General features: G+C 48.4%; 1 protein-coding gene across 4 annotated transcripts in view; it reads right to left on the reverse strand.

The window, feature by feature from the left end:
• TOX2 (TOX high mobility group box family member 2) overlaps window positions 1-14,228 on the reverse strand; it is a gene marked incomplete at both ends in the record, with an annotated part of 116,436 nt that extends 102,208 nt beyond the window's left edge. For 2 of the 4 annotated variants that reach the window (XM_080925317.1, XM_080925319.1), the window contains one exon: window positions 14,114-14,228. In XM_080925317.1, coding sequence (XP_080781443.1) covers window positions 14,114-14,212 — 99 coding nt within the window. Of the gene's footprint in view, window positions 1-12,599; window positions 12,774-14,101 lie in introns of those variants that run through there. The other 2 variants (XM_080925318.1, XM_080925316.1) reach the window with 2 other exon arrangements.
• Between the last annotated feature and the right edge of the window lie 12,172 nt (window positions 14,229-26,400).

The raw sequence follows: 26,400 nt of genomic DNA on the forward strand, positions 1-26,400 counted from the left end.
AAACAGCAAAACAAACAAAAGTAAAGCAACAAAAACCGAACATCAAGGCATTAAGAAAGTACAGCTATGTGTCTCTCTGACCCTGGAAGAAACTACTCAGGGCCCTCAGCTGCTGTTTAGAGCTCCATCTGCAAGGCTGAAGGTGACTCTCAAACATGTAACAATAATGCCAAGGTTCTTTCTATTATCTGCTTTTTATCTGGTTTAAAATCAAAGTCTGGCACATGGGAACCTGCAGCTAGATTTGAAAAGGGAACTCCAGTGAACTCTGGCAGGTGCCTCACCGAGAGTTCTTACCTTATCATAGCTCCATAAACAGGCAGACACTGCTATGTCCACTTTGGAGGTGGAAAAACTGAGGTCCGGAAATAATGAATACCTTTACCGACTCTGGCCTCGCCCCCTGACATCAGCTTTGTGCCTTTACCTCTGCCGTTTCTTCTACTTGGAATCACGACTTAGGCTTTGATCACTGTCCAGAGCGGCAGGCATCCCTGGTCTGAGAAACCCTCACCTTCCGTGCTCCAGCCTGGCCTGGTGACCCCATGGTATCCTGAGCTACACCTAATGTTTACCATGAATATTTGAAATTGATCTTGTCATGTATCTGATAAGACAGAAGCTCCCACAGGATAGGGGCACACGTGACTGTACCTGCCACCTGCCACAAGCTGTGGACACGGTGTGACAGAATATGGCTTTTGGATGTTGGAATGAATGAAGGGTGTAAGTTCACTGACTCTTACAAAGTGTTGTATCCAGGAATGACTCCAGGTGGGTACAATAAAGCATATTTCTTGGGCGATGTATGTGCAACATATGTGTGTGTGTGTGTGTGTGTGTGTGTGTGTGTGTGTGGTATTCGTTCATGTATGTTTGCTCATGTGTATGCATGTATTCATGGTTTTTGGGTTCCCATGTGTGTGAAATATCTGTGTGTATGTGTGTTCATGTGTGTATGTTATTCATGTGAGGGGTATATCCACATGAAAGGTTTATGTGCATGTATATATGTCTTATAGAGCTCAACCAGAAAATGTGCAGTGTACAATGTACTATTAGCATCCTGAGGATTTCCATTTGGCCCCCAAATAAGACTGAGGTGGCTCTGCAGTTAAGGCACCTGCCACGCAAGTGTAAGGACCCAAGTTGGATCCCTAGCACCCATGCAAAGAGCCAGGTAAACCTGCAACCCCAACACAGAGGAGGGGAAACAAGAGGCACAGCCAAGACTTTCTGGCCAGCTAGTCTAGACCGAGATTCAGTGAGAGTCCCTGACTCAGAAGATAAGATGCAGTGCACCTAAGGAAGTCACCCAGTGTCATTCTCTGGCTTCCACACAGACACCTGGCTCTGTAATCCCACACATATATGCATGCTGGTACGTGGGCGCACACACACACATGCATACATTCTCACACACATGATACTCACACATGCACACAAGCACACACACATGATACACAGACTTGCACACACACATATGCACACACACATGATACACAGACATGCACACATGCACACACACATGATACACAGACATGCACACACACACACACATACATGCACACACACACACCACTACCCTTGGGTGAATGAGACAGCGAATACAGTTAAAGCATCATCCGCCCACCCCCTGCTGCAGGAGATACCTGTCCTGTGAACCGGCTGCAAACCCACAGAGGTAAGATGCTCCTGGCACATTCTCAGTCCATGTGCTCTATGGTAAAACAATTACTCTGGCTGATGACTTTCACCTAGACGGGGAAACTATACACAGATGACTAATGGCTGATAAAGTAGCCATACTTTGGGATTTCCTGAGCACAGTAACAATTCCATTGCAATGTCCCCAGGGGGAACCCTGGCAGCTGAGGGGCAGGTAGCCGCTTTAGAGAATCAGCTTTGAGGACAAGGCAGCTCTCAAGCCACCTGCCACATCACACTTGTTACTCTGTATAGCCTGGACTAAAATGCAGAGGGAGGGGTTGGCACAGAGAAGATTCTGGACTGGCTATGGCTATCTCGGACCGGCAGGAACAGCAGCTGGGAGAGCGCCTCCTGTGGAGAGAAACAGGCTGCGGTTCTCATTCTAAATGCTTCCAGGACGCTGGTGTCAGGTGTCTCACATGGCTAGTCTTCCTTTAAGTCTGGATGTGTGATTGACTCCAAGAGGCTTCCTGGAGGACCTACAGTAAGAAACAGGCTTTTCATATTCTCTGTTGAAGTGTTACTCGATGATACCTAAGGGTCATGTGACCTGAGCAGGCCCAAGTAGCAGGACTGAGCTAGAAAACAACTGATCTGATCTCCCAGAGCTCTTAACACCAACATGAGGTGAGAATGTGGTATTAGGAAAACAAGGTTCAGAGAGGCTGGGAAAACAGGTTCAAGGTCACCTAGCACCTAAGCACCAAGATATGAACCCAGGCACCTTCATCAAATGCAGTCACGTGACCTACCACCCGCTCCACAGTAAAAGCTGACTTACCTCTCAGGTGGGTGGAGAGAAGAGAGGAAGTATGTGGGCTCCTGAAATCCCCCACGGAGCCAGCAGCAACTGTTTGCAGAATAAAGAAGCAAGCCCAGAGGCCAAGGTTTTATCTTCCTCTCCAGAAAGCCTAAGTCCAGCCGAAACGCAGCCCAGTGCAGTAGTGAGATTTATGCATGAGATTGACCTGGGGTTAACTATGGAATCAGAATCATTTTCCAACAAGTTTTTGAATCATTCTGAAAACGAGACCCAGTTTCGAGATAAGCATGCTTTAATTAGCTGTAATATGCAGCCAACCTATTGGCAAATGAGACCTGAAGTTGGGACCTAAGGCAGGAGGTCCAGCTGGAGATGCCAAACCCCTACAGGGGAAAGCTCTCCGATAGAAAAAGCAAGAGGCAAGCAGGGCATGGCCCAACTGCACAGTTGCATGCACGTATACATCTACACACATGGACATGAACACACACACACACACACACACACACACCTCAGGAGGCAGCTTTATGTGAAGGCTACCCATGAAGAAAAGGACAAACCATGGTTCCTCTGCCACCTGTGGCACTCTAGCCATTTGGGCCAGTCCCTACCTACAAACAGCAAAGGGTCATCTGGACTTATTTCTACCTAACTTTTCCTCTTGAAATCCCACAACATTTCAGACAAAACTAAGCAGGAACTAGGTGCTTCGGGCAGTTACTGAATTGACTTTCACCTACTCCTCTTGCTTCTAAACCCCAAAAGGATGATGAAAGAAAGAAAAGGCCTGCCTATTTACACACCATACACACACACACACACACACACACACACTCACACATACACATACCCCTTCATAATGCATGAATATTCACATACAGACCCGTCTATGGAAAAATGCAGTCAGTCCATAAGAGCCGAAGGCATGACAGAAAGGGGACGGCCGTGACAAACATCGAGACACTGCTAGAAATAAAGAAGCCAAAGGAAAGACTGACAACATGGCTCAGGAGCCCTAAAGACCATGGTATCCAGAGTCCCTAAAAAAGCTATCCTTACCAAACTCTGTAAAGTCCCAAGAGAGGCAGCAGAGGCTGGGAACAGGGCAAATGGGGTGATCCATGCATCCGCCTATAGCCTTCTATCAGTGGCTTGGTCCAGCCTACAGCTAAAGATAGCAGTGCTTTATGTCTCTGCAATGAAGCTCGGATGCAAATAGAGTCGTGGTGGAAGTCACCGCTGGTCCAGAACACTTGTTCCCATAACCCAGCAGGCAGGCACGCAAGACCTGATCGTTCGCTGTGAACAGAGTTTTCCTGTGCATTGTAAGACTCACAGTAGCATCCCTGGCCCCCTCCTGCTAGATGCCAGAAGCAGCCACTCCCAAAAGCTATGGCAACCAGGAATATTGTAAAACTGTGCCCTGGTGGAGAAACAGGCCTGGGAACTGAGAGACACCAGGAGGGGCCGGCAGGATTGCAGGGCTGTTTTCAGTTCGGGGTTTCAGTCCTGTGTGTTCCTGTCTGTAAATCCCCGTATCTTCACTGTTGGCAGTCACTGTATTTACACAGACCCAAACCCACAGGGTGATTTATCACCTTGGCTTGGGAGAAGCAATAAAAACATATGGTCGGTAATTATTAACTTAATGAGTCATGGTAAATGGTAATTTTATATCTTAGTGAGATGTTGTGCAGCACAGGGTGATAAATTTTGATCGATTACCTTGATGCTTAAAACTTGCTACGGTGTGACTGGGATTCCTGGTGCCGTCTAGACTGAGCAGGAAGACTGGTTGCACAGTGCCTAACTGCTGGGTTTCTTGGGTGTACAATAGGTTTTTTTTTTTAATAGAGTGCCTACTGTGTGCCTGGTGCTGGGAATTCAGTCTAAACCCGAATACTCAGTCACTCAATAAGAAAGTTGAATTTACCAGATGGAAGACCATGTGGATTTACTATCTACTGACGCAGAATGTAGACCAAGAATCACACACAGAATTGTCAGGGACAGTGATGTGCTTGGCCGTTTGTAAAATGTCACATTGGTGAGTCTTAAATGGAAGGGGAGTTAAGTGGGGGCATGGAGCTTATACAGTTATGGGAGGGTGTGCTGGGCAGAGGGAAAGGCACCTCAGGGGATCTGTCAACCCCCGTGGTGAGCCCTGCCTGCAGAGGAGAAAGGGCACCTACACACTTCACATCAGCGTACTTGGTTTGAGTGGGGGTGGGTGTAGAGAGACAGCCATTACTTTCCCAAATTCTGACCAGCTTCTATGATGATTTCTTGGTCTTCTGGTGACAGGAAAGCTCAACACCTCCTGCTTGATCTCTCCCATGTGCCAGGAGCATTCTGCCTCTCAAACACTGGCTCAGTGGCTGCAGGGCACAGCTATCCAGACTGGGCTCTGTGTCAAGTCTCTGAGTTAGTAAACCTGGGAAGCAACAGGAAACTTGTACTGGGGACATGAGGGTGGCACCAATCTTGCTGGTCAGGGGGCTGCCATGAGGGGACTGCTCAGTTCTAGCCTAGAGGTTTGGGAGAAAATCATCTGTCTGCTCTGGACATGGAGATATCTAATAAGCCTGGGGTACATAGCCCCGACCTGGACAGTCAGGTGGCCTCCTGAAACTCTCTGATAGCTTCTGAGGAGTTTTCTTCACCTTAGGTCTACCCGGTTTTCCTGAAAACATAATCTGAATTGGAGAGTCACCCATGGAAGATTTATGTTGATGGAAGACTGGGGGACACATGGTTTGGGAGAGGAAGAAGTTGGTCATAGATGTGCATGACAGAAACCACCCAGCTCTAGAGCTATAACTGTCCCAGGTAGGGAGGGGTTTGCCTGGAACCCTGCACACCACCTGTGATGGGTCATAGCGGTGGGTGAGAACATTCCTACTAGAGGGTATTCCTGGTGGGGCAGAGTTTGAACCCGGACCTGACACTTTGCAACTCAGAGCTGGGGAACAATGTCAGTTTCATCTTGGAGTTGACTGCCTCAAACGAAAGCCTGTGCACATGCAAGAAAACAGGCCTGGTGTAGCTAAACTGTCCCCGAGGTCACCAGGCCAAGCCAAATGAATGTTCCAAGCATCCCCCATGCTTTCTTTACCATCTAAAGGAGGGAAAGAATGTTGGTAGGAGAGCCAGGCCCACCCTTCCGAGGATGCAAGAGCGGATTTCTAACAGTTGAAATCTTGTGTATTGTCTTAGTAAGTGGAAATGAAAGTGTGTCTTGCTGTGCTGAGTATTGTGATCTCCAACCCTCCCCCATGGGGGAGACACTGATTTGCCATCTGACAGAGGAAGGGACTGGGCCACTGGATAACCCATCCATGCTACTGCTGAAGGGGGCTGCATGCTGTAATCCTGGGTCCACTGCATTCCACAGCTGACCCACACTAAACATCAATCCTGAGAGTCTAAGAAACCAAGGAAGTGAAAGAGACGACCCACAGAAATGACAGGCAGCCACACAGCAGAGCATCTGCGGGGACCTGTTCAGTGTGCACAGACTCAGGTGCTCCACCGCTGCGGGCTGCCCTACCCACCAGACCCAGGTTGGATCATGGCACAGCACTGGTCCCCCATCACTCACAGATTCTTGGCCCTGGTCCTGTTCTAGACTCCAGGTGCTCACTACAGTCTTGAGATTTTGATGCGGACTTCCTCTAGCACAGGGGACAAGCGGGCAGCCCACCCCCTCATTCATTCACTCATGTCAGGAGCAAATGTCAGCTGAGCACTTATCTGCCAGACCCACTAGGGAACACAAGAGTCTTCTCTTACCCCAGGGACAACATCTCAAGACCCCCTCAAAAGGCCCCATGGGAGTTCTTTACTGTAGCTGAGATGTTTGTCTCTAGCATCTTCAGAGGTTCTTAGGAGACAGATGATTTAACAGCAGCAAGCCCTGCCTCTCCCAGCCATGTGGCTCTGGTTTCAAATGGAACCAGTCACTTTTTTCCCACACCTGTTTTAGTCACTAATGTCCTTGCCATGAGGTGAGACAACGTTCAGAAGGCTCATGATGCACTCTTGGGCTCCCAAGACCATAGGCTAAATCTACCCCTTTATTTTGTTGAAATCTTTTAGCTTCCAGATTATTTACTTATTTTTTTGTTATTGAGACTGAGTTTCTGAGAAATCTCCAAAGAGGTGGAAGGAAGATGGTGCAGAATCACATGGCCTGGAGAAGCTGCAGTAGCAAGGGGTCTCATAGCTGGGAAATCGAGTAGTGTAGTGGTGAATCTGCCCAGTCTAGGTGTGCAGCTTATAAATATTGTAACTGAGTTGTGTGTCTTTGCATGGGCTTAATAGGGTTGGAGATTTACTGCAACAAGTTTCTTTACGTAGCAGAGGCTGGCTTGAAACCCATGATAACCCCTCCTAATGTTAGCCTAATACAGTCTTGGGAAAGCATCATCATCATCCCCTAGTGAAGAATCCTTCCATGTGCCACAATCCTACAAGACACTCCAGCCTTTCCCTTCATTATATCTCACACCCCACTGTCCTGAAGGCAGTTGGTTGCTGACTTGATTCTCCTTTGTACACAGGAGAACCTCAGGGACAGCTAATGACATGTTCAGAGTCACTCAGGAGACTGAAGTGAGCATGGTAGGCCTGGACTGCTGCTCCTGACATACAAATGCTATATCCTGGGAGGACCCTCTGACAGGCAGGGTGCAGAACTAGATAGGCAGTGTAGTGATTTGAGTGGGAACGGCCCCCATAGACACCTGTGTTTGAATATTTGGCTTACAGAGAGTGGCACCATTAGGAACTGTGGCCTTGTTGGAATAGGTGTGGCCTTGCTGTAGGAAGCGTGTCACTGTGGGAGTGGGCTTTGAGTTCTCATATGCTTAACCTACGTGTGTCTCGCAGTCTCCTTCTGCGGTCTGCTGATCAATATGCAGAACCCTTGTCTCCTCCTGCACCATATCTGGACCTCAAAACTGTAAGCCAGCCCCAGTGACGTGTTTCCCTTTAGAAGAGTTACTTTGGTCATGCTGTCTCTTCATGGCAAAAGAAACTCTAAGAGCATAAGTAAAGAGCTCCCCAGAAGAGAACCTGACCCCCTGACAGAGCCCCTTAATTCCAGCCAGCCTATGGCTCCTCCCATAGGACCTACCACTTTCCTTTGTCCCCTGCAGAAAAAAACCATGCAAATTCCACCACTCCCCCACAGATGCTTTAGAGGTCTCAGGTACATGAAGGCTAGGATAGGAAGTGTCTTAGTTAGGGTTTAACTGCAGACACCATGACCAAGGCAAATCTTATAAAGGACATCTAATTGGGGCTAGCTCCAACAAGGCCACACCTACTCCAACAGGACCATTATTACTCCAACAGGCGCTATTACCTTCTAATAGTGCCAAGCATATACAAACCATAACAGAAAGTACCCTCCACTTCATGGTTTTTGCCAAAGGGAGCCTCAAGTCATTTAGTAACCAAGCTTTTCTAGCTCCTATCCTTACCCAATGCTATACCCAGAGCTATGTGGGTGGTGGGCAAAATAATTCACTCACTACCACTTACTTACTGAGCCATTCTGAGAAGGGCACTGTGCCAAGTGCTGGGCATTGTTTCTGCCTGCCAGGAGAAACTGTACACAAACAAGCCAGCTGCCACTACCACAAACTGTGACCTCTAACATGTGATCAGCTGTAACATCACATGGGGACTCACTAGACGTAGAAATCCTCAGGGCCCACCCACCAGGAACAAATGAATTGAAATCCCTGGGAATATGGCCCAGGAAGTTGCTTTTTCAAACTTACCAGATTGGTCGCTTCAGATCTGTCTCTGTGGCTTAGATCTCGACAATCTCTCTCCCTCCCTCCCTCCCTCCCCCCCCCCCCCCCTCTCTCTCTCTCTCTCTCTCTCTCTCTCTCCCCTTCCCTCTCTCCCTCCCTCCCTCCCTCCTTCCCTCCCTCCCTCCCTCCCTCCCCCCTCTCTCTGCTCTTACAGAGAACAGAGAACCAGAATTCACTTCCCAATACGCCCTCTTCTGGCCACAACAGGCATCTATATACATACATGTGTGCTTATATGCACACAGGCATACAGATATACACATGAATCAAATAATAACGCTTTGAAAAAAAACTTATCAAGCAACTCTTACTCTGTACATAAAACTGTCAAATTTTCAGAGGTCCTGCTATCAACCTCCCACTTTAAAATTGCAAAACAGACTTGGGGGTGGGGCTCGGCACTTACAGAATGAGCACAGGCACCCACATTTGTATCCCCAGCAACAGGTAAAAGCCAGGCAAGGAGGCAGACGTCTAGGATCCAGTGCCAGTGGGCTGGAGCCAGGGGGACCCTAGAAGATTGTTGGCCAGCCAAAATGTTGAGTTCCAGGCTGGATGAGAAACTGGTCTTACTATACATACAGGGAGGCACCTGTTCGACTGTGCTTTCTGTTGCTACGGCAAACACCATGCTCAAAAGCAGCTTGAGGAGGGAAGGGTTTATTTAGCTCACGGGTTACAGCCCACCATTGAGGGAAGCCAGGGCAGGAACCTGGGACCCGGAACTGAAGCAGGAACCTAGGATAAACGCCGCTTACCGACTCTCTTCTAGTTGGCTTGTTCATACACCTCTAGGCCACCTGCCTAGAGATAGCGCTGCCCACAGTGGGCTGGACCCTACCAAGTCAACCAGCACTCAAAATATCCAGCAGACATGTCCATGGACAAGCCTCATAGAATCAATTCCTCAACTGACAGTACTTCTTCTGAGGTCTAAGTATATGCCACACTGATAAAAACTAACCCTAACTATGACAGCATCCAGTGCCAACTTCTGACCTCGACGTGTGCATGTACTAGGGCAAACACACACACACACACACACACACACACACACACACACACACACACAATTGCAAAGCAGTCTCAGAGGTTGGCTTATCTTAATCCTCTTCCCCACTTCATATCCAGAGAATATCTAGAGACCTATTAATGATAATACCGTATTTTATCCACAGACAGACAGACAGACAGACAGATAAGCTTTGAGAGCAACCATTTGCTCATTACCATAGCACTGGTGACCCAGAAAAGGTGAGCACACAACAGTGGTCAATAAGCATTTGTTGATGAACAGATGATAGCACAGGCCACATCCCATGCAGCACTAGTTACCAAGAGATCCTGGAGAGAGAGAGATGTTGCCGGCCACAGAGTGATCCGCAGGGAGTGGCACCCAGCTAGGCCTTTAGTGTGTATCAAACAGGGATAAAAGGATGCTTGGAACAGAGAGGTTAAGCCTCTAGCTGGAGTAGGCAGCAGGTGGTTAATTTCATCCCCAATTAATCCACAGCTGGTTTGTGCCAAGAACGAACCTAGCCTGTATCCCTCACCCCTGTGTCCTGAATTGCAGAAGTTGGCAATGTCCTCCAGAGAGTACATGGTGGGAGTGAGAGTGGGTCTGGAGCACTGACTGCTCTTCTAAAGGACCCAGGTTTCATTTCCATTACCCATTTTGGGGCTCACAATCATCTGCAACTCCAGTTCCAGGGGGATCTGATGCCCTCTTCTGGGCTCAATGGGCACTGCATGCTCACCCTGCACATATATACAGGCAGGCAAATACGCATACTCATAAAACATAAATAAATAAATCTTAAAGAAAAGAATTTTAAAGAGGGTGCTGAGGCTCAGTGATACTAGATAATTTGTTCTGCCCCCCACAAAAGGCTTGTAGGAAAACATTTATGGTAGTTTTATTTATAATTTGCCCAGACTGGAAACAAACCTAAATGCCTATCAGCAGATAAAGTAACCAATTGTATTGTAGTTACACAATGCAATATCACTCAATGACAAAGTGGAAGAAACCACACACACACACACACACACACACACGCACATTCAAAAGATGAATTAAAAAAGCAGATTGAGCTAGAAAAAAGCCATACTCAAAATGCCCATGATGCAAATGACATGCTGGACCTCAAATAGAGTTTACGGTCCTAAAATAAACAGAAAAATAAACCTGTGGGTAATAGAAATCAAGTAAGAAGTGGCCACTGGGGCAAAGAAGAAATGTTCACTAGGAAGGGAACAGGTTCTTTCTGGGGGAAATGGGAATATTCTCTACCTAGACTAGATTAGTGGGTCCATGGGTGTTTATATCTGACAAAGCTCGTTTCCATTTCATTCTGTTAGGTCATACTCTGTATCAGCAGAGAGCTAGAAAGCCTAGAGGCGACTTAGCAGGCAAAGGAACCTGTTGTCAAACCTAACAACCGTGGACAGCTAGGACACACACAGTGGAGAGGAGGGAACCTCGGGCCGATCTCTGACTTTAACACCTGCACATACATATGAGCTGGAAATGGCCTTCTTTAGTCCACAAAGCCACATATGGAGCTATGAAGCCAGGTTCGTCCTGCCCCAGTGATCTCTTGGTACCAGTCTGCCTTAGCTGAGTTGCCTTTCAAAAACCTGAATGGAAGGAATTCAATCCTCTGTGGATGGAACACAGATTTCCCAGCCCCCAAATCATGACAGAGAGAGACTCACAAGGAGGCCAGACTACTGTCCTGCCGTGAATTGAGAAACTTAGATTCGACCTCATCTCTGCCTTTCACCTGCTCCGCAATCCAAGAGGACGCTGCTCCTTGACTGAGTTTTTGCTTTATGTGAAGCAAAGAGATCAGTAGTTCCTTCACAGGATCCCAGATCCTCCATGCCCGAAGCCAAACACTGTCTTACCAAACACTGATAGTTCATTAAAAGAAAAAAAAAAGCGTGCTTGCTTCATACCTTGTAAACAATTTTTCTAATGCATGCTAATGTTACTGTAATTAATAAATTACACAAATAGTTTGAAGCAAAATTGAAGCCACAACAGCTTTCTATCATTGTGTGTTTTCTCAAACAAAACCCAGCAGAAGAACAGCTAGCGGTCATGACTTTGATGTAAAGAAGCTGGGAATCTCTATGTAGATGATTGCTAAGGGACAGTCACCAAGGGGATGGTCGCCAAGGGGACCGTCGCCAAGGGCCCTTCCAGGTCAACTGCCCCACGGTTGTCTGACATCGTTTGGGCAAATGCTTGAGAGACAAGCCTCTTGTCCTGGCTCCAGCAACAGAGCCCCCAGTGTGTGGGCTGTGTCCAGGCTCTGTAACCTATTTTACACTATCACACACACACACACACACACACACACACACACACACACACACTGGCTATTACAAGGTCTCCAACTCTGATAGAGAGCTTGAGGCCTGGACATTTTCTTTTTCACAATCATCAGTTTATGGTGTCAGGGGGGAAAAAAGGAAGAGGGGAGAGTTCCTGGTCACATGAACCTCAAGAACCATCACACTGGAAGGCCACAGCACACTGGAGAATATACCAATAGGATTCTGGATTCAGGCTGAGCCAGGTGCCCCCATCACCCCAACCTGAAGGACTGAACCCCAGGTCTCACATCTAAGCCCATGTTCAGCACCTTCTTTTCAAGCATTCTGATGGCGTTTCCTACTTCACTATGCTCAAAACTTCCTCAGTCACAGGTCAGGATCCTAGAACACAGATAGAAACCAAAATCTCCACCCTCCACTTCGGTGCCCTTCCCAGCAGGTCGCAACCTCGGAGGTTCTGGTGCTGAGTCAGAGGTTTCTAGAGCTTCCGAATAAAGCGGCGGCGGCAGGGAGAGGGGCTGGGGGGGGCGGCCGGCGGGGGCGGCGGCAGAGTCCTGCTTCCCAAAGACAGTCTGGTCCCATTCTGATGGGGTTCGCAAAGACATCACTTCCAAAAGACCTCTTCCAGCTACCCTACCCTGCCCCCAGCCTGGGTAACCAGACTTTAAAGCATAAATCCCCAATCTCCGCCGCGGCCTCCAAACCAGAGGGTGAGCCCCGTTTTGCCCATTCCATATTTTAAACAAAGCCCAGGGCAGAAGATACCGCCCCATCCTTCAGCTTCTTGTAAAACTCCACTTGCTGTTTTTAATCCATTTTCCCACCATCAACACTGGAAGCGGCTCGGGAACCCGCCTTCTCTCTAAGGCACCATCCCCCCTCTCAGGCTTCCAACTTTGCGGATCAGCGCACAAAAGATAATCTGCTCTCCCCTTCGAGAGATGCGCGCCGCCCACCTCAGCCCCGGGACGCCCCCGCCTGCGTGGCCCGCGCCGCCCGGACCAGGGCGAACTGCAGAGGACTCCCGGCGGCAGCCACTCCTTTAGGGCCTGAGGATGCACTTGCAGAGGCCCAGCCCGGAGGCCCAGCGATCGGCCGGACGCTCGGCTCCCACAGTATCCCGGCAACATCCCCGCAGCCAGGGGCTGGGCGGACAGCCAGTAGGGAAGGGGACAGACCCCAGAGGCTCATGGATCCAGCCACCCGACGCGCACTCACCACGCAGCGCCGCGGAGCCCGCGCGTCTACGTCTCGACCGCCCGGAGACCCACGCGCGCTGTTCAATCCGGGCTCCGAGTGACGAAAAGCCGCGCTCGGCTCCAGCCTGACCCCGACCGACGCACAGACCCGAGGACGCACCGACCGTCTGGCGTCCGAACTAAGTTTCAAAGTTCCCTTCCCTGCGAGGGAAGGACACTCAGACAGCGCCGCTGCCCCTGACCGTGCCCGCTGGGCTCGAAGAGGAGCTGGGCTCCGACGCCTGCGGTCCCGGGATCCAGGCACAGCCTCCCGTAGGCGCCGGGCTGTGGGGCCCTGGCTGGAGTTGAGAACAGAGAGCCTAGAAAAATGCTGGGGAGTGGGGAGCGGAGTATACCCTCGCTGCAGCCCCAGCCTGGAGGGACGCTAGTTCCCCGATCCGGGGAAGGGACAGGCCTTGATTGGACGACACCTACTTAGAATCCGAGGCGCCATGGGGTAGTGACGGCCAATTAGTAAACGGCCCAATTAATGCTCAGTACTGAGAAGTTAAAACCCCGACGCGCGAGTATGGACGACCGAGGGGTGGGGGCGAGCAGTGGAGGGCAGTGGAACCAGTGACTGTCCCTGGGTGTGTCCTGGTGTGACTGGGTGGCCGTCACGGCGATTTGTAGCTGAGGCTTCTCGTCCAGGGGATGGATCTGTGTGACCCACTGTGTCTGTGCACTTGTAGGTCATTGTAAGTGTGAGCTGTGACTGTCGGAGATACTTCTTTGTGTGACTGCCCCCGTTGTCGCTGGATGTGACAGCAGATAGAAACGTGTAGCCGCGCTGTGTATGAGTGTGGATGGATGAGGTGACTTGTATGTTAGCATAACCCTGTACGTGGGCGAGAGACTGCGTGTGGTTCAGGATGAATGACTGGCACCTTGACTTATGTGGGACGGTGAAGGCTGTGTGTGTTGTCGCCTGGCTGGGTGACAGTCGCTGTGCGTCGGCTTGTGAATGAATGCGAAGCGTGGGTGAGTGTGTCACTTTGTCGTCTTACGGGAAGCTGTCGAGCTGACTTCTGCCTGTGATCTACAACTCCGGGCGTGTTCGTGTGTGACCGCGAGGGTAGCGGTGTGAGTGGCACGTGCCCGTCGTCCGGGCTGTTGTGTGCATGCCCCCGTGTGCGCCCCCGGAGTGCCTTCGTCCGCAGCCACGAGATGACTCCTGCCCCCACGCTCCAGCCCGGGACACGCGGGGGCCCCCAGCCTACCTTGCCTCCTACCTTGCCGCAGTGGTAGTAGTCCAGGTGCGCCAGGCCGGCCGGCTCGGCCCCGGGCCGCGCACCTACCGCGGGCGCCGAGGGATACAGGCGGACGTCCATGGCGGGCGCGGCGGCGGCGGCGGCTCCCGCGGGCAGTGCCTGGGCGGGCAGCCGTGGGAGCCCTATGCGAGCCCGTGTGCGAGCGCGGGGGGCGGGCCGGGGGCGGCGCCCGAAGGGGAGCTACGCCCTCCCGCCACGCCCTCCCCCGCCCCGCCCGCGAGCGCTATTGTTCCGGCCTCTGGAGCCGCCGAGGGCAAGGGGGCCCCCTGGTTGCCCTGGTCTCCGCCCAGCCTTCAGCCCCTAGAGTTAGTTGCCAGTCCAAGTGGACCTTTCCTGTCCCGCCTTTTGTCACCACGAGCAAGAGGAAAGAGAAAAGTCTTTAGGCCACCCCTGTCCAGAAATGGGACATTCCCAGCTCCAAATAGTGGGGACAGTGTCAATCCCCACCCGGCTTTCAGGGCAAGTAGGAAGTGGTGGAGAAAGCACCCATCTGGAGATGGGTACTATCTTACCTGTGAGACTGGGCCCCTTGCCTTGCATGGGTCTTAGACTAGTGTCCCCCCCCCACACACACACACCTCAAGCTGATCTGAGTTATTCAGAGAGGGACTGGGGTGGGAAGCAAGGTGCATAAAGGTTAATTTTATATATGGCTAAATAGAGGCATCTGAAAGGAAAAGCATCCAGAATTGAAAGCACTTGGATGGAGACTGTGGAAAGTCCTCACCCCCTTCAGTGGTAAGAACAGGAAGGTTCAGAAGCCTGGTACACTAGCCATCATCCAAAGCTTTTTGAATTCCAGAGAAGCTGTGTGAATCTGCCCCCTTGCCGTCCATCTGTCCATCTGTGACAGCACCCTTGTTCAGCAGACCCTTGCTAAGCTGGAAGAACTATCGGGGTCTGCCTTCTGCTTCTTCACTTCCGCTCACCCCTCCCCCATCCAGTTCCTGGTTTCAGGGTTCTGGAATACTTTCTCCAGGCCTGTTTGGGAAGCACAACTGGAGAAAAGAGCTTGAGTCTCTTGCCCACTCAGGCGCTGTACTGTTTCTTGGACTTGGCTGGTCCTGGCCAGGAACGAAGACCGAAGCAACCTTGAAATCCAGGTCCCTCAAGATCAGTGTGGGAACTGGTCTTTCAGAGAAGGTTAGAAAACAACAGAGGGAAATTACAACCCAGAAAGGAAGGAGCTCCTAAATAAACTCCAGTCATTGTTTCTAGAAACACCAGGCTTAGCCTTATCAAAAAGGAATTTCCCACAAACCTCGCCCCCACCCCCACCCCCACCCCGTCTCTCCCAGATCTGGATACCTAACTGACCTGACAATAGTCATTGAAACACACACACACACACACACACACACACACACACACGTCTGCATCACAAATCAAGTGTTTCATATGCTTCTGTGCTCTCTGACCTGGTTACTTTTCTCTCGTGCCATTAGCTGGCTGGATCACTTCAGCTTTTTAATAAATCTTAATGGCCCAAGTCCACACACTCTGTTCTTTAAGACTCCCTTGGCTATTGGCCTCTGTACCTTAATAAAAATCAGCTGAAATTCTCATTATCCTCACATGGAGTCTTTATGCCAACTTGGAGGAGGTGGGAGTTTTCCATGTGAATTATTTTTATCCATGAACATGGTACACCCACTTATTTAAGGTTTCTTTACCCATTCTCTCAGCAACATTCTGTATGCAAAAGCCTGGCACATCTTTTATTGGATTTACAACTGGGGTTCTTGTCATTTTCGTGCTGTTATCAATTATTTATTCTGTCTGTTTGTTGATAGGATGGCCAAGGCTTTCTAATAACTCCACAAATCCTTTGACATTCCTCCCAAAGAGAAGAGTCTAACAACCTCCCTCTTGAGAAAGGCTGATTTTGCCGAGCGGTCCTTAGTAAATACTGTGACTTCTGAGGATACTTCATACAAACTTACACAGCCTCACCTGCGTGGATTCTCGGCAGGCTTCTGTTTGGAGCTGTAAGCTGCCATGTAAGAGGTTTGGAATTATCAGAGAAGCCCTGAAAAAAAAAATCACAGTCTTCCTTGAATCCAAAATATTTAGCATTTGAAATGAGACACAGACAGGTTCTCTGTGAGTTCAAGTCCAGCCTCATCTGCATAGTGAGTTCCAAGACCACCAAGGCTACATAGGGAGACCGTGTCTCAGTAAATAGATAGACAATAGATAGACAGACAGACAGATAGATAGATAGATAGATAGATAGATAGATAGATAGACAGACAGATAGACAGACAGATAGGATGTTCAGTTGCCATGACAGATAATAAATGCATATTGTTGTTTTAAACTACAACATTTTGAGTTTGTGTCTCAACCATATAGAACTAGAATATACTGGAAATAAAGTTTTACATAATGTTCCAAAACCCAGAAACAGTACCAAACTCACTAACTCTAGTAATTTCTACATGGATTCTTTGTAAAGACCATAGAGCTATTCTCTGTCCCATCTGTGTGTGTGTGTGTGTGTGTGTGTGTGTGTGTTTATCTTGATGGATCTTTCCCTTTGAGTTCAGGAGATAAAAGTGCTCTGTGAGTTCAGTAAGCAATGCTTAACACCCAAAAGCATCAGACCCAAAGCTACAGCTAAACCCGAGTCTCTCCTCTAGCATTTCCCAATGCCCACACTCCGGCACTCTTGGTATCACCAACTCTAGCATAAATTGTCAACAAGGTCCGCCACGGTTTAAAGGCTCCCACAGCAAAACTACCCTTGACTTCTCTGGGATCTGCCAGCAGCAGCCACCACTGTCAGCGTTTCCCAGAGAAGAAGGAAGACACCAAGAGGACATGCAGAAGTCTGGTGGGACGCTTACCAGGGCAGACAGTCAGCTCCCGGAGCTTGGCTTTATCGTATTGGCCTTATCTTATTCTGTTACCTTGTCAGATAGGGCATCCCCCACCTCCAAGAACACCACAGCCATGTTTGTTAGCTTCAGGATAAGACTGGACCTTGAAACCTCCTCTCTTCCTGTTAACCTCGGTAGGAAGCAGAGAGAATAGACAAGCTGACTCAGGCCTGCTTTGCTGTTCCTCGCCTGCAGCAGCTCAAAACTGGGGGAGTCTGTTTATGAATCTTCCAGCTTCTTTTTGCTAACAGTCAACGTGCAGATGTACTTGAGCATGTTTTATTATTATTTAGATAGGATCAGGACAGCACGAGATGGTTATTATTAAAGTGACAGTAACCTCGTATGGTTCCTGGGAGGAGGGGCTATCACTGCATTAGAGATACATGGGGGGCCTCCAGGGAAGCAGGAGTATCAGTTGGGGTAGAAGGGAGTAGACTGTACATAAGGACTTGTAGGGTTGGTTAGTTTGAATACTGTCTGTGGGTAGTGACTCTGATACAGGTAGCCAAGAAAATGGGAGGGTGGACACAAGACACTGGATTGTCGATTTTCTTTTGGAAAGTATGCCCATAGGCAAATGATGTTCTGTTGGGAATAGGGACTGGCTAGTCCTAGACAGGATTGACCCTGCAGGGTTTGTTAGACCCCAGGGGACAAAGCATCAGACTGAAAAAAAAGAAAAAAAGGACATGGCAAACACCCATGGAATCCCAAAGGACAATGAATTTTTCTTCACCCACAGCCCCTTTACCCAAAGGATGTTATGACTCCCATTCAAGATGGCCAACATCTTAGAAAGCAATGGTGGCACAGGAGCTAGGTCTGTGGGGGGCTTTAGGTATGTCATGGAGTCTGCCTCCCTTCGGCCATGTGGTAGGACTGACGTGCACCTCCCTTTCCTTATAATTTGAGTATGATCATGTGACTCACTTTACCCAAAGTAGTATGTGTCACTTCTGGGTGGAAGTTTAAGAGACTAGTTATTTGGCACTTGGGAGGCAGAGGCAGGCAGACACTGGGAAATTGAAGCTAACTTGGCCCTCAGAGTGAGGACAGCCAAAGCTTCACGGTGAGACCCTGTCTTTAAAAGGCTGAATGATATTTAACCCTATTTTCTTTTCCTTCATCCATTAAAAAAAAAAAAGTAGCAAAACTTAACTCTTTTTTTTTTTTAAGACCCAGTTTAACTTGCTTGCTTGGTGAACTTTGAGAGGTGCTAACTGTTCTAGGAACTATTTACACACAGTACCAACTTTGCCAAACAGTGACAACACTTATGCCTTGTGAGTTTCTCCAGCAGAGGGACAATGGTTCCCCATCCCCATTTTGGTGACTGTGATTAATATAGGGACTGACGTAGGCAAAACACTTGGTTCCCACCTCAAATGGAGCCTTTGAGGACCCTCTTAAACATACACACACATACACACACACACACACAGAGAGAGAGAGAGAGAGAGAGAGAGAGAGAGAGAGAGAGAAGAAGAAGAAGAAGAAGAAGAAGAAGAAGAAGAAGAAGAAGAAGAAGAAGAAGGAAGAGGAGGAGGAGGAAGAGGAGGAGAAGGAGGAGGAAGAGGAGGAGGAAGAGGAGGAGGAGGAGGAGGAGGAGGAGGAAGAGGAGGAGGAGGAGGAAGAGGAAGAAGACCCTGTTTTTTAAAAATTCCAGGAGACAGAGGTCAGCAAAAGGAGTCCCATTCGAGCACTGGTCTCCAGCTTTCTTCCCTGAAGCAAACATACCTACACTCTAACCTTGGCGTAAGTGTGGCGGGACATATTATGCTGACCTATGCATCAGAAAATTGGGATCCATAGAGAAAACTTCCCCCTGCCTATGGAGGGTCCTCCAAAAGCCAAGAACTAGGAAGCATCCAAGCCAAGGATCCTAGTGCCAGGAGTTTATTAAATGGTGATTTCAGGACATACATGTAGAGGAAGGAGGAGGAGAGCCAGGAAAAATAACTGTCAAGAGAAGATGCATTACTCTGGACAGTTGGGTCTGAACTCCACAGGGGGGGGGGTCTCAGGAAGGCAGGGTAGCAGAAATATGCCATTCGAGGGGCAGGGCCTGGGGTCTTTATTTAGCAAGCCCTAACTACTGAGATTAAGACAAAATTCTTTCCCAGGCAGTTTGTCTTGGCAACTGCATGAGAAGAGCTTACAGCAGAGATGTCCTGTGGGTAAACAGATGCAGGACTCAGGAGGCAGAGGTTGGATGGCACTCTGGAATGCTGATGGCAGGGGGCATTTGGCAGAGTATAAGCCAAGAGTATAAGCCCAGGGCTCAGGACTGTGCAGCCAGGAAGTTAGAACTCTGCTCTTAATCCACGCTTCACTCTGTGCCTGTGCTCAAGAACATCCCCTCAAGAACTTTCTAGAAGTGGGCACTTATTGTCTGGGGGTAGCAGTTGGGCATTGCTAGAGCCCTGACCACTCTACTCCCCTATGTGGTCCAATAACACCTCAATCTGTTCATTATTTCTGGCAAGTGGCCACACCAGCCTGCAGCCTCTGTCAGCAACGTCTACCGGGCAAAAGACCAAATGGGCCAAAGCATATGGCAGAGACTTTGGCACAAGGTCGCTTCCTCAGCCCACTACATAGAAGAACACACAACAAGGAAACTGGAGCACTGGATTCAAACCCCGCTCTCTGATCAGCTCCCTGCTTGACTGAAGCCAAGCCTCTGAACCTCTTTGAGCCTCAGCTTTCACTTTCTGCAAATCGGGTGTTAATACCTGGCTGCATGTTACCATGTTGGAAAGGAATCAGCAGCACTAAATGTAAATGGATCATACTAAAAAGACATAATTAGAAATGACCTCATATCGTCTGGGGGAAAATAACAAAGCATCAAATGACTAGACAGCACTGCCTGCCCTGTGCCTGGCTCACTGAGGAGCTGGCCCACTTCCTCCGTCAGTCTTGTCAATCATCCCAGGAAGTAGGTGCTATGGAAGCTTGGAGTGGCCAACTTGATGAACTAGGAAATGCAACGGGTTGAGTTGGCTACAAGGCTTTCTTGTGGGACACTAAGACTCCCTGCATCTGTCTAACCTTTCTTAGTTCCAGAAAGAAAATGGCCAGTGTTTCAGTTAGAATTGCACTTCATTATCAAATGAACCCGAGATTTGAAATATTCGAAACCCAACTATCTTTTAATTTTTCTACCCATATTCACATAGAAGAGTATTCTAGATGTGTCGGGTGTTTGTCTGATATCCAGGACACTTGCCAAGATCTATTTATGCTCATCTCCTTTGCTGTCATTTCTCTCGTATTTTCTATCTGGAATACCGTGGTCACCCAGAACAAGAGATCGACCCTTCTCTTCGTTTCTAATTATTTCTTCACTTTGTCTTTCTCTTGAGTTCCTCACAGTTTGATTGAGACATATACTTATATTGCATATATTTGTAACATAGAAATATACAGACATATATATTATACAGACACACGCAGAGAGATAGATGGGTAGGTAGGTAGGTAGGTAGGTAGGTAGGTAGGTAGGTAGACAGACAGGCAGGCAGACAGACAGATAGACAGACAGACAGGTAGGTAGGTAGATAGATAGACAGACAGACAGACAGACTGGTAGGTAGGTAAGTAGATAGATAGATAGATAGATAGATAGATAGATAGATAGATAGATAGATAGATAGATAGATAGACAGACAGACAGACTGGTAGGTAGGTAGGTAGGTAGGTAGATAGATACATACATACATACATAGATACATAGATATATAGATACATAGATACAATGAGAACATTTCAAATCTAATCTTCTAACAATGTTCAAGCATGCAACACATAGTTATTGGTCTTTATCTTTTCTTATTCTGTTGCCCCAGCACCTCTAGAGTATCTATGAACAGGAACGAGTAACATCAGGTATCCTTGTCCACTCGCTGCTTGGATGAACACCTCGTCGCCACTGAGGAAGATCCTAACCAATGGCCTGCCTGGCAGTGAGAATGAAAATATAGCCCGTGTCCACGGCTGGAATTCTACATGGCGTTCTTTTCCAATTCACTTTACCAGTGTCCAGTTACCCTTTGGATCAGGAAACCAAGAGGTCACCGAGGCCCCCAACGACGTCTGCAACAAAACTTTCACTCAATTTTCTTGTTCAGAAAGGACGACACAGAAAAAAAGTGGGATGTTCTGTTTTGGGCTTGGCTGATGTATTACGTGTGTTGCCTTATTTCTGCTTTTGTTTGCTCTGTAGCCCCTTTAAGACACCCAGGGAAGGAGACCACTCTACATAAAGAAATTTGAATTTTTGAATGCCTGCTTCCCATCTGAAATGTCACTCACACATTAAGTCTGTGTCCCTGAGTTGCTGTGGCAACCTCAGCAGCACTCTTTGCCCAGGGTGACAAAGGGGCCCTTTGTTAGCCGGGAGGCCAGGTCTGGGTGCAGGGACATCCTATTCAGTCCATTCTAACAAAGGAACCCACGTCCCCCCTGTCTGAGCGGCCACTGGCCCAGTGGTGCCTCAGCTGTTGGCAGCCTGCCGTGGGGAGACTTTCCCCTACCCCTGCCCTCTTTGAATCGAAGTTGGTTTCCTATTTCTTTCTTTGTTTTTCTTTTCCTCCTTTTCACTGCACACTACTTGCCATACAAACCCCCACAGAGGGGCCCACTCCTGCTCTTGCAAAGAAAAGCACCCACTGTGAGGTCCCCCTGGAAGAGGAATGAGGGTCCCAGTCTTAATCAAATTTCCTAAAGTTGCTCACTGAGAATGGACAGTGTAGCAGCCACGAGGGAGAATACAGGCTCTCAAAACAGAGACTGGCCCTGCCGTGGAAATGGGTTTTAGCTGCCGCTGGCCCTTTGTAGCCTCTGAACCCAACAACAAAAGGGTCCAGCTAAAAGCAGGCTTCCCAAACAAGATCTGGGATCTCATGTTTCATCTATCCTTGGACCTACACTCACCCTACCCCCAGGGTTGAAACTAAGGGCAAACAGGTATATATATATCTCCCCATGACCACAAGGAGGGAGGCCAGCACCCTGGCTTCTGGCCTTAGGTTCTCTGAGTTCACAGGGGGAGTCTAGCCCCAGGTCTTACCTGCAGCCTCTGTTTAGCTCCAGAACCATGGGCTTCCAAGGCTACTGCCTACAGAATGAGGCAGGAGGAGCCCTTTGCTCTTTGCCCTTTACCCTTTGTCCTCTGCCTTTTGCTCTATCATTAGCCCCAACAAAATTGCTTCAGGTTTTTCTCTTTGATCCAGCGATATGGCCGAAGCTAAGACAGCAAGTTCTGACATGGGCAGAAATGGTGGTGAACCCACACAGTTTCTAAGGGCCGGCATAGAACCTGACACACCTAAGTATGTTTCTATTGACCCTGTGCATCACGAATGAATGAGTCTCTGGGAATAGATTCAGTTTATCTTATCAAGCACCTTGACTGAAACCGTTCAGGCCTAGCCCCTCCTCCCCAGGGCATATTTGTTCCTTTGTCCAGGGCTGCCTTGTTCAGTCCCCTACATGAAAACTACGTCTCCAGAACCATCTGCACTCCTTCATGAAGACCACAGCACAGCACAAATCTGTTCCTAAGAACACAGAGAGAGCATGCAGGTATCAGGCTAGACTTTTGGATTTCTTTCAATGACTTCTTGGAGGAGGGACCCTTGTTCTCTAGGATTGGGGCTGATCCAGGCTGGCCAGGCTGGGTCAGGAATGCTTCCTTTATTACTCAGCAACTCTGTAACTAAGTGTAGATTTGTTAATGTTTTTTTAAAACCTTCTCCTTTCTATGTTTGTTACATTTTTATCTGTCCAGAAGCTAGGAGCTCGAAAACACTCTCCCACCTGCCAGTGCGCACACGTATACACACACACACACACACACACACACACACACTGAAATTTTTACAAAGTTGCAAAAGACTAAACAGCTGCATTTATAGTAAGATTCCAACCTGCCCTGTCTTGGCTTTCTTGTTTTGCTGAGTACCCCCAAAAAAAAAAAAAAAAAAAAAAATTCAGAAGGCAGTAGATTTTAACAGCATTAAAATAGACTGGATTGGTCCAAAGGCAGTTTCGTTTTGGACTCTGTTTCATTTTGGACTCTGTGTGGCCCTGTGTTTGGATCTTATATTAAATTAACAAAGGCACGGCCATGGTCAGGCTCCTATTACTGATGTCTGGCACAGTGCCTGGCCCACATGGGGCTCCATAAATGTAAGAATCCCACACCCTGGGTTCCTGTGACCTCCCTGAAAATCAGCAGATTAGAGTTGGCAGAAAAGCCTGTTATTTGTGGTTTTCTGTTCTAAATCCAAGCTTTTCTCCTATTGTGGTAAAAACCCATGAACTCGTGTGGATAGGACAAGATACCCCGGTGCGGAGAGCAAGTCACTGTTATTAATAAATGAACGAAACAGATAAGAAAGAATGTCTCAAGGTGGTCTTGTGCATTACATGATTTCCTGAAAATAAAGACAAGGGGACCTTTCCGTTTTCTAACATGATTTTCATTGTGCATGTGTGTGAGTGTGTGGCGATCCAAGTGTAACTTGCCGAAAGCCAGAGCTCACTTCTGACCCTTACGGGTGCTGGGCATGGAAACCAGATCATCAAGCCTGGTGGCACGTACCTTTACCCACTGAGCTGCCTGGCTGGTCTGAGGGACCCTTTCCTGTGGTAAAGAGGACCAATCATTGCACACTGTGGGGCTGGAGGGTCTGGAAGGAAGTATCCCTTTAGGTACCCCAGGTCTGCTTGGCTTCCCCTTCCACACTGTTCTCTTACTCTGTGCCTTCTGCCTCCCCCCTCCATTTTCTCCAGGCCCCATGCACCCACTGCTGCTGGACAGAAAATCCTACCCTCTGACTGGACACCCCGCTTTCCCCTCCTGTCCACTAATCCTAGCCCTTCCTTCCAGATCGGATGGGAGAGAGATGCTCCAATGGTTTCCTCTGTCTGGTGCCCAGAAGGGCCAAAGTAGACCATCTGAAGAGCTGGGTATTGCACCTGTATGTGTGGGGGCGGGGAGGTTCTAGTCTTAGTACTTGGGAGGTAAGATGGGCCTGGCCAGGGAACGTGGGAAGCAGACAGACACCCGGGGAACCGTTGGAGATGGAAGACAGACTCCTTTTTAAAACAGCTACACTCCATTTTTCTGTTTTGTGTGTCAGGGGTTGGCGGCATGCATGTTGAGGTCAGAGGACATGTCCTGTTTCTTTTACTTAACCCCCAATTTTTATTCCCATCTCCAAATCAAAAATCAACATTGGTGCTATTAACCCATTCATATATATATTAGAACACCCCCCCCCCGTTTTCTCTCATGGTGGTGTGACTCTTTTAACCTTATGGCTTCCTTTCAACTACAGAAGCTTTCCTTTTTATGCCATTTAATCTGTCAATCTTTTCCTTCTGTCCCCCCATCCTCACCTTCTGAAGATCGATAAAATATTCCCCTTTGTTTTTTTTATTCTGTATGAATTGTTTCTGTTTCCGTTTCATCTTGGATCTATTTGAAGTTTATTTGGGGGGAGGGGACAAGAAGCTTCCTCTTTTTTCTTTCTTTCTTTTTTTTAATCCAAATGGCTAGCCAATTTAAACTCTAAATCCAAATTAGTGAACAACTGACTGTTTCCTCCCCAGATGTGAGCCCCACCGCTGAGTGAGTTCTTGGAATAGTCAATACCCAACCCCGGTTCCCTGCCTTCCATTTGTACCCATTTCCAATATCATATAAACTGCTAAGTAGGTCAGGCAAATGTCACTCAAGGTCACGTTTCAGGCAATTCCTTTCTGTTCATTTGGATTCATAATCAGTTTGTTAAGTTCCCACAATCCACACAGAGCATTCTGAGGACCGTGCTGTAGCTCGGCGGGAGAGCGTTTGCTTGGCTTGCAGAGTCTTGAGCATGGGAGGACTTGAACTCAAGACCAGGTGGACTGTGCATCACTGATAGGCTAAGTCTTCCTTAAGATCTGGCTGTTTAACAACATCCCACCTTACTTCTTCCTGTGTTGGTTTTAGTCAACCTGTATGTAAACCTATCCTTCTGTTTCTTCATTAATGATTGATGTGGGAGGTAGGAGGAGCCATCTCTGGGCTCGGGGTCCTGAGTTGTACAAGAAAGCAGGCTGAGCAAGCCACAGGGAGCAAGGCAGCAATCAGCACCCCTCCCAGAGTCTCTGTTTCAGTTCCTGCCTCCAGGTTCCTGACCCCTGAGTTCCTGCGAGATGGATTCTGACAAGAAGGTATAAGCTGAAATAAACCCTTTCCTCCCCAAGTTGCTTTGGTCACTGTGTTTTATCACAATAGAGACCCCGACTAAGACACTTTGCATGGAGATCCCTTATTGCTTCATAAAGAGCATTCTGCAGTCTTATCTCTGGAAGTGTCCAGGAAGAACTCTTGGTCCTCAGGACACCACACATTCCTATTTCTTCTCTCTCTCTCTCTCTCTCTCTCTCTCTCTCTCTCTCTTTCTCTCTCTCTCTCATGTGCGCGCACGCTCCAAGCCATTCCTTCTGCACAGACTTCCCATTTCCTCCTCTGACCTCTGGAGACATTGGTTAAGATGATCAGGCATGGTTGCACACACCTGGAGACTGAGACAGAAGAATCAGTTGAGCTAAGGAATTTAAGGAGCTTGACTAGCACAGTAAGACCCTGCTTCACAAAACAAACCAACAAACACAGCTGAAAAGTGAAGCCTCCATGTTCACCCACTGACCATCGGAAACACCAGTGCAGCAGCAACAGTTAGCAGGAGTTTGGTAGACTTCGGAGAGTGGCCTTTCCTGCCGTTGGCCAAGTGACCCTAGGAGCAGTTCAGTCCTGGGTTCAACACCTACCTTCAATCTGCACTTAAATTTTGACCTGAGAAAGGCATCTCTGAGCCTCCACTTCTGTGTCTGCAAAAGGAAAAAAAATAATGGTCAGATGTTGGCTCGATTCATTTACTCATTGTACAGCGTGCAAGTGTGTGAGTATATATATGTGCACGAGTTCATGTACGAGCACTTGTATGGGCATTAGTGTGTGTGTATGCATACATGCGTGTATATGTGCTTGTGTGTGAGTGTGCATGCATATGTGTGCATGTGTTTATGAATGTGTGCATGTGTGTGTGATGCAAATATACACACAGAGAGGGGCAGGGGAGAAAGTTTATTACACATTCAGCATCATTTTAAATAGAAGGTCAGGCACTGACAGAACAGAAGCCTTGCCTTAGTTAAACTTGTACCAGGTGAGCAAGATTACAGGAGCTAATGAAGAGTACAGAGGAGAAGAAGCAGGGGGCTGGAGAGGATCAAGATGGAGAAGGCAGAGTGCTCGGGAGAGGCAGAATACTCTGCTAAAGTATCACTTACATGGTTGTGGCA

Source organism: Micromys minutus (genome assembly GCF_963924665.1).
Source record: "Micromys minutus genome assembly, chromosome: 11".
Taxonomy (NCBI): Eukaryota; Metazoa; Chordata; class Mammalia; order Rodentia; family Muridae; genus Micromys; species Micromys minutus.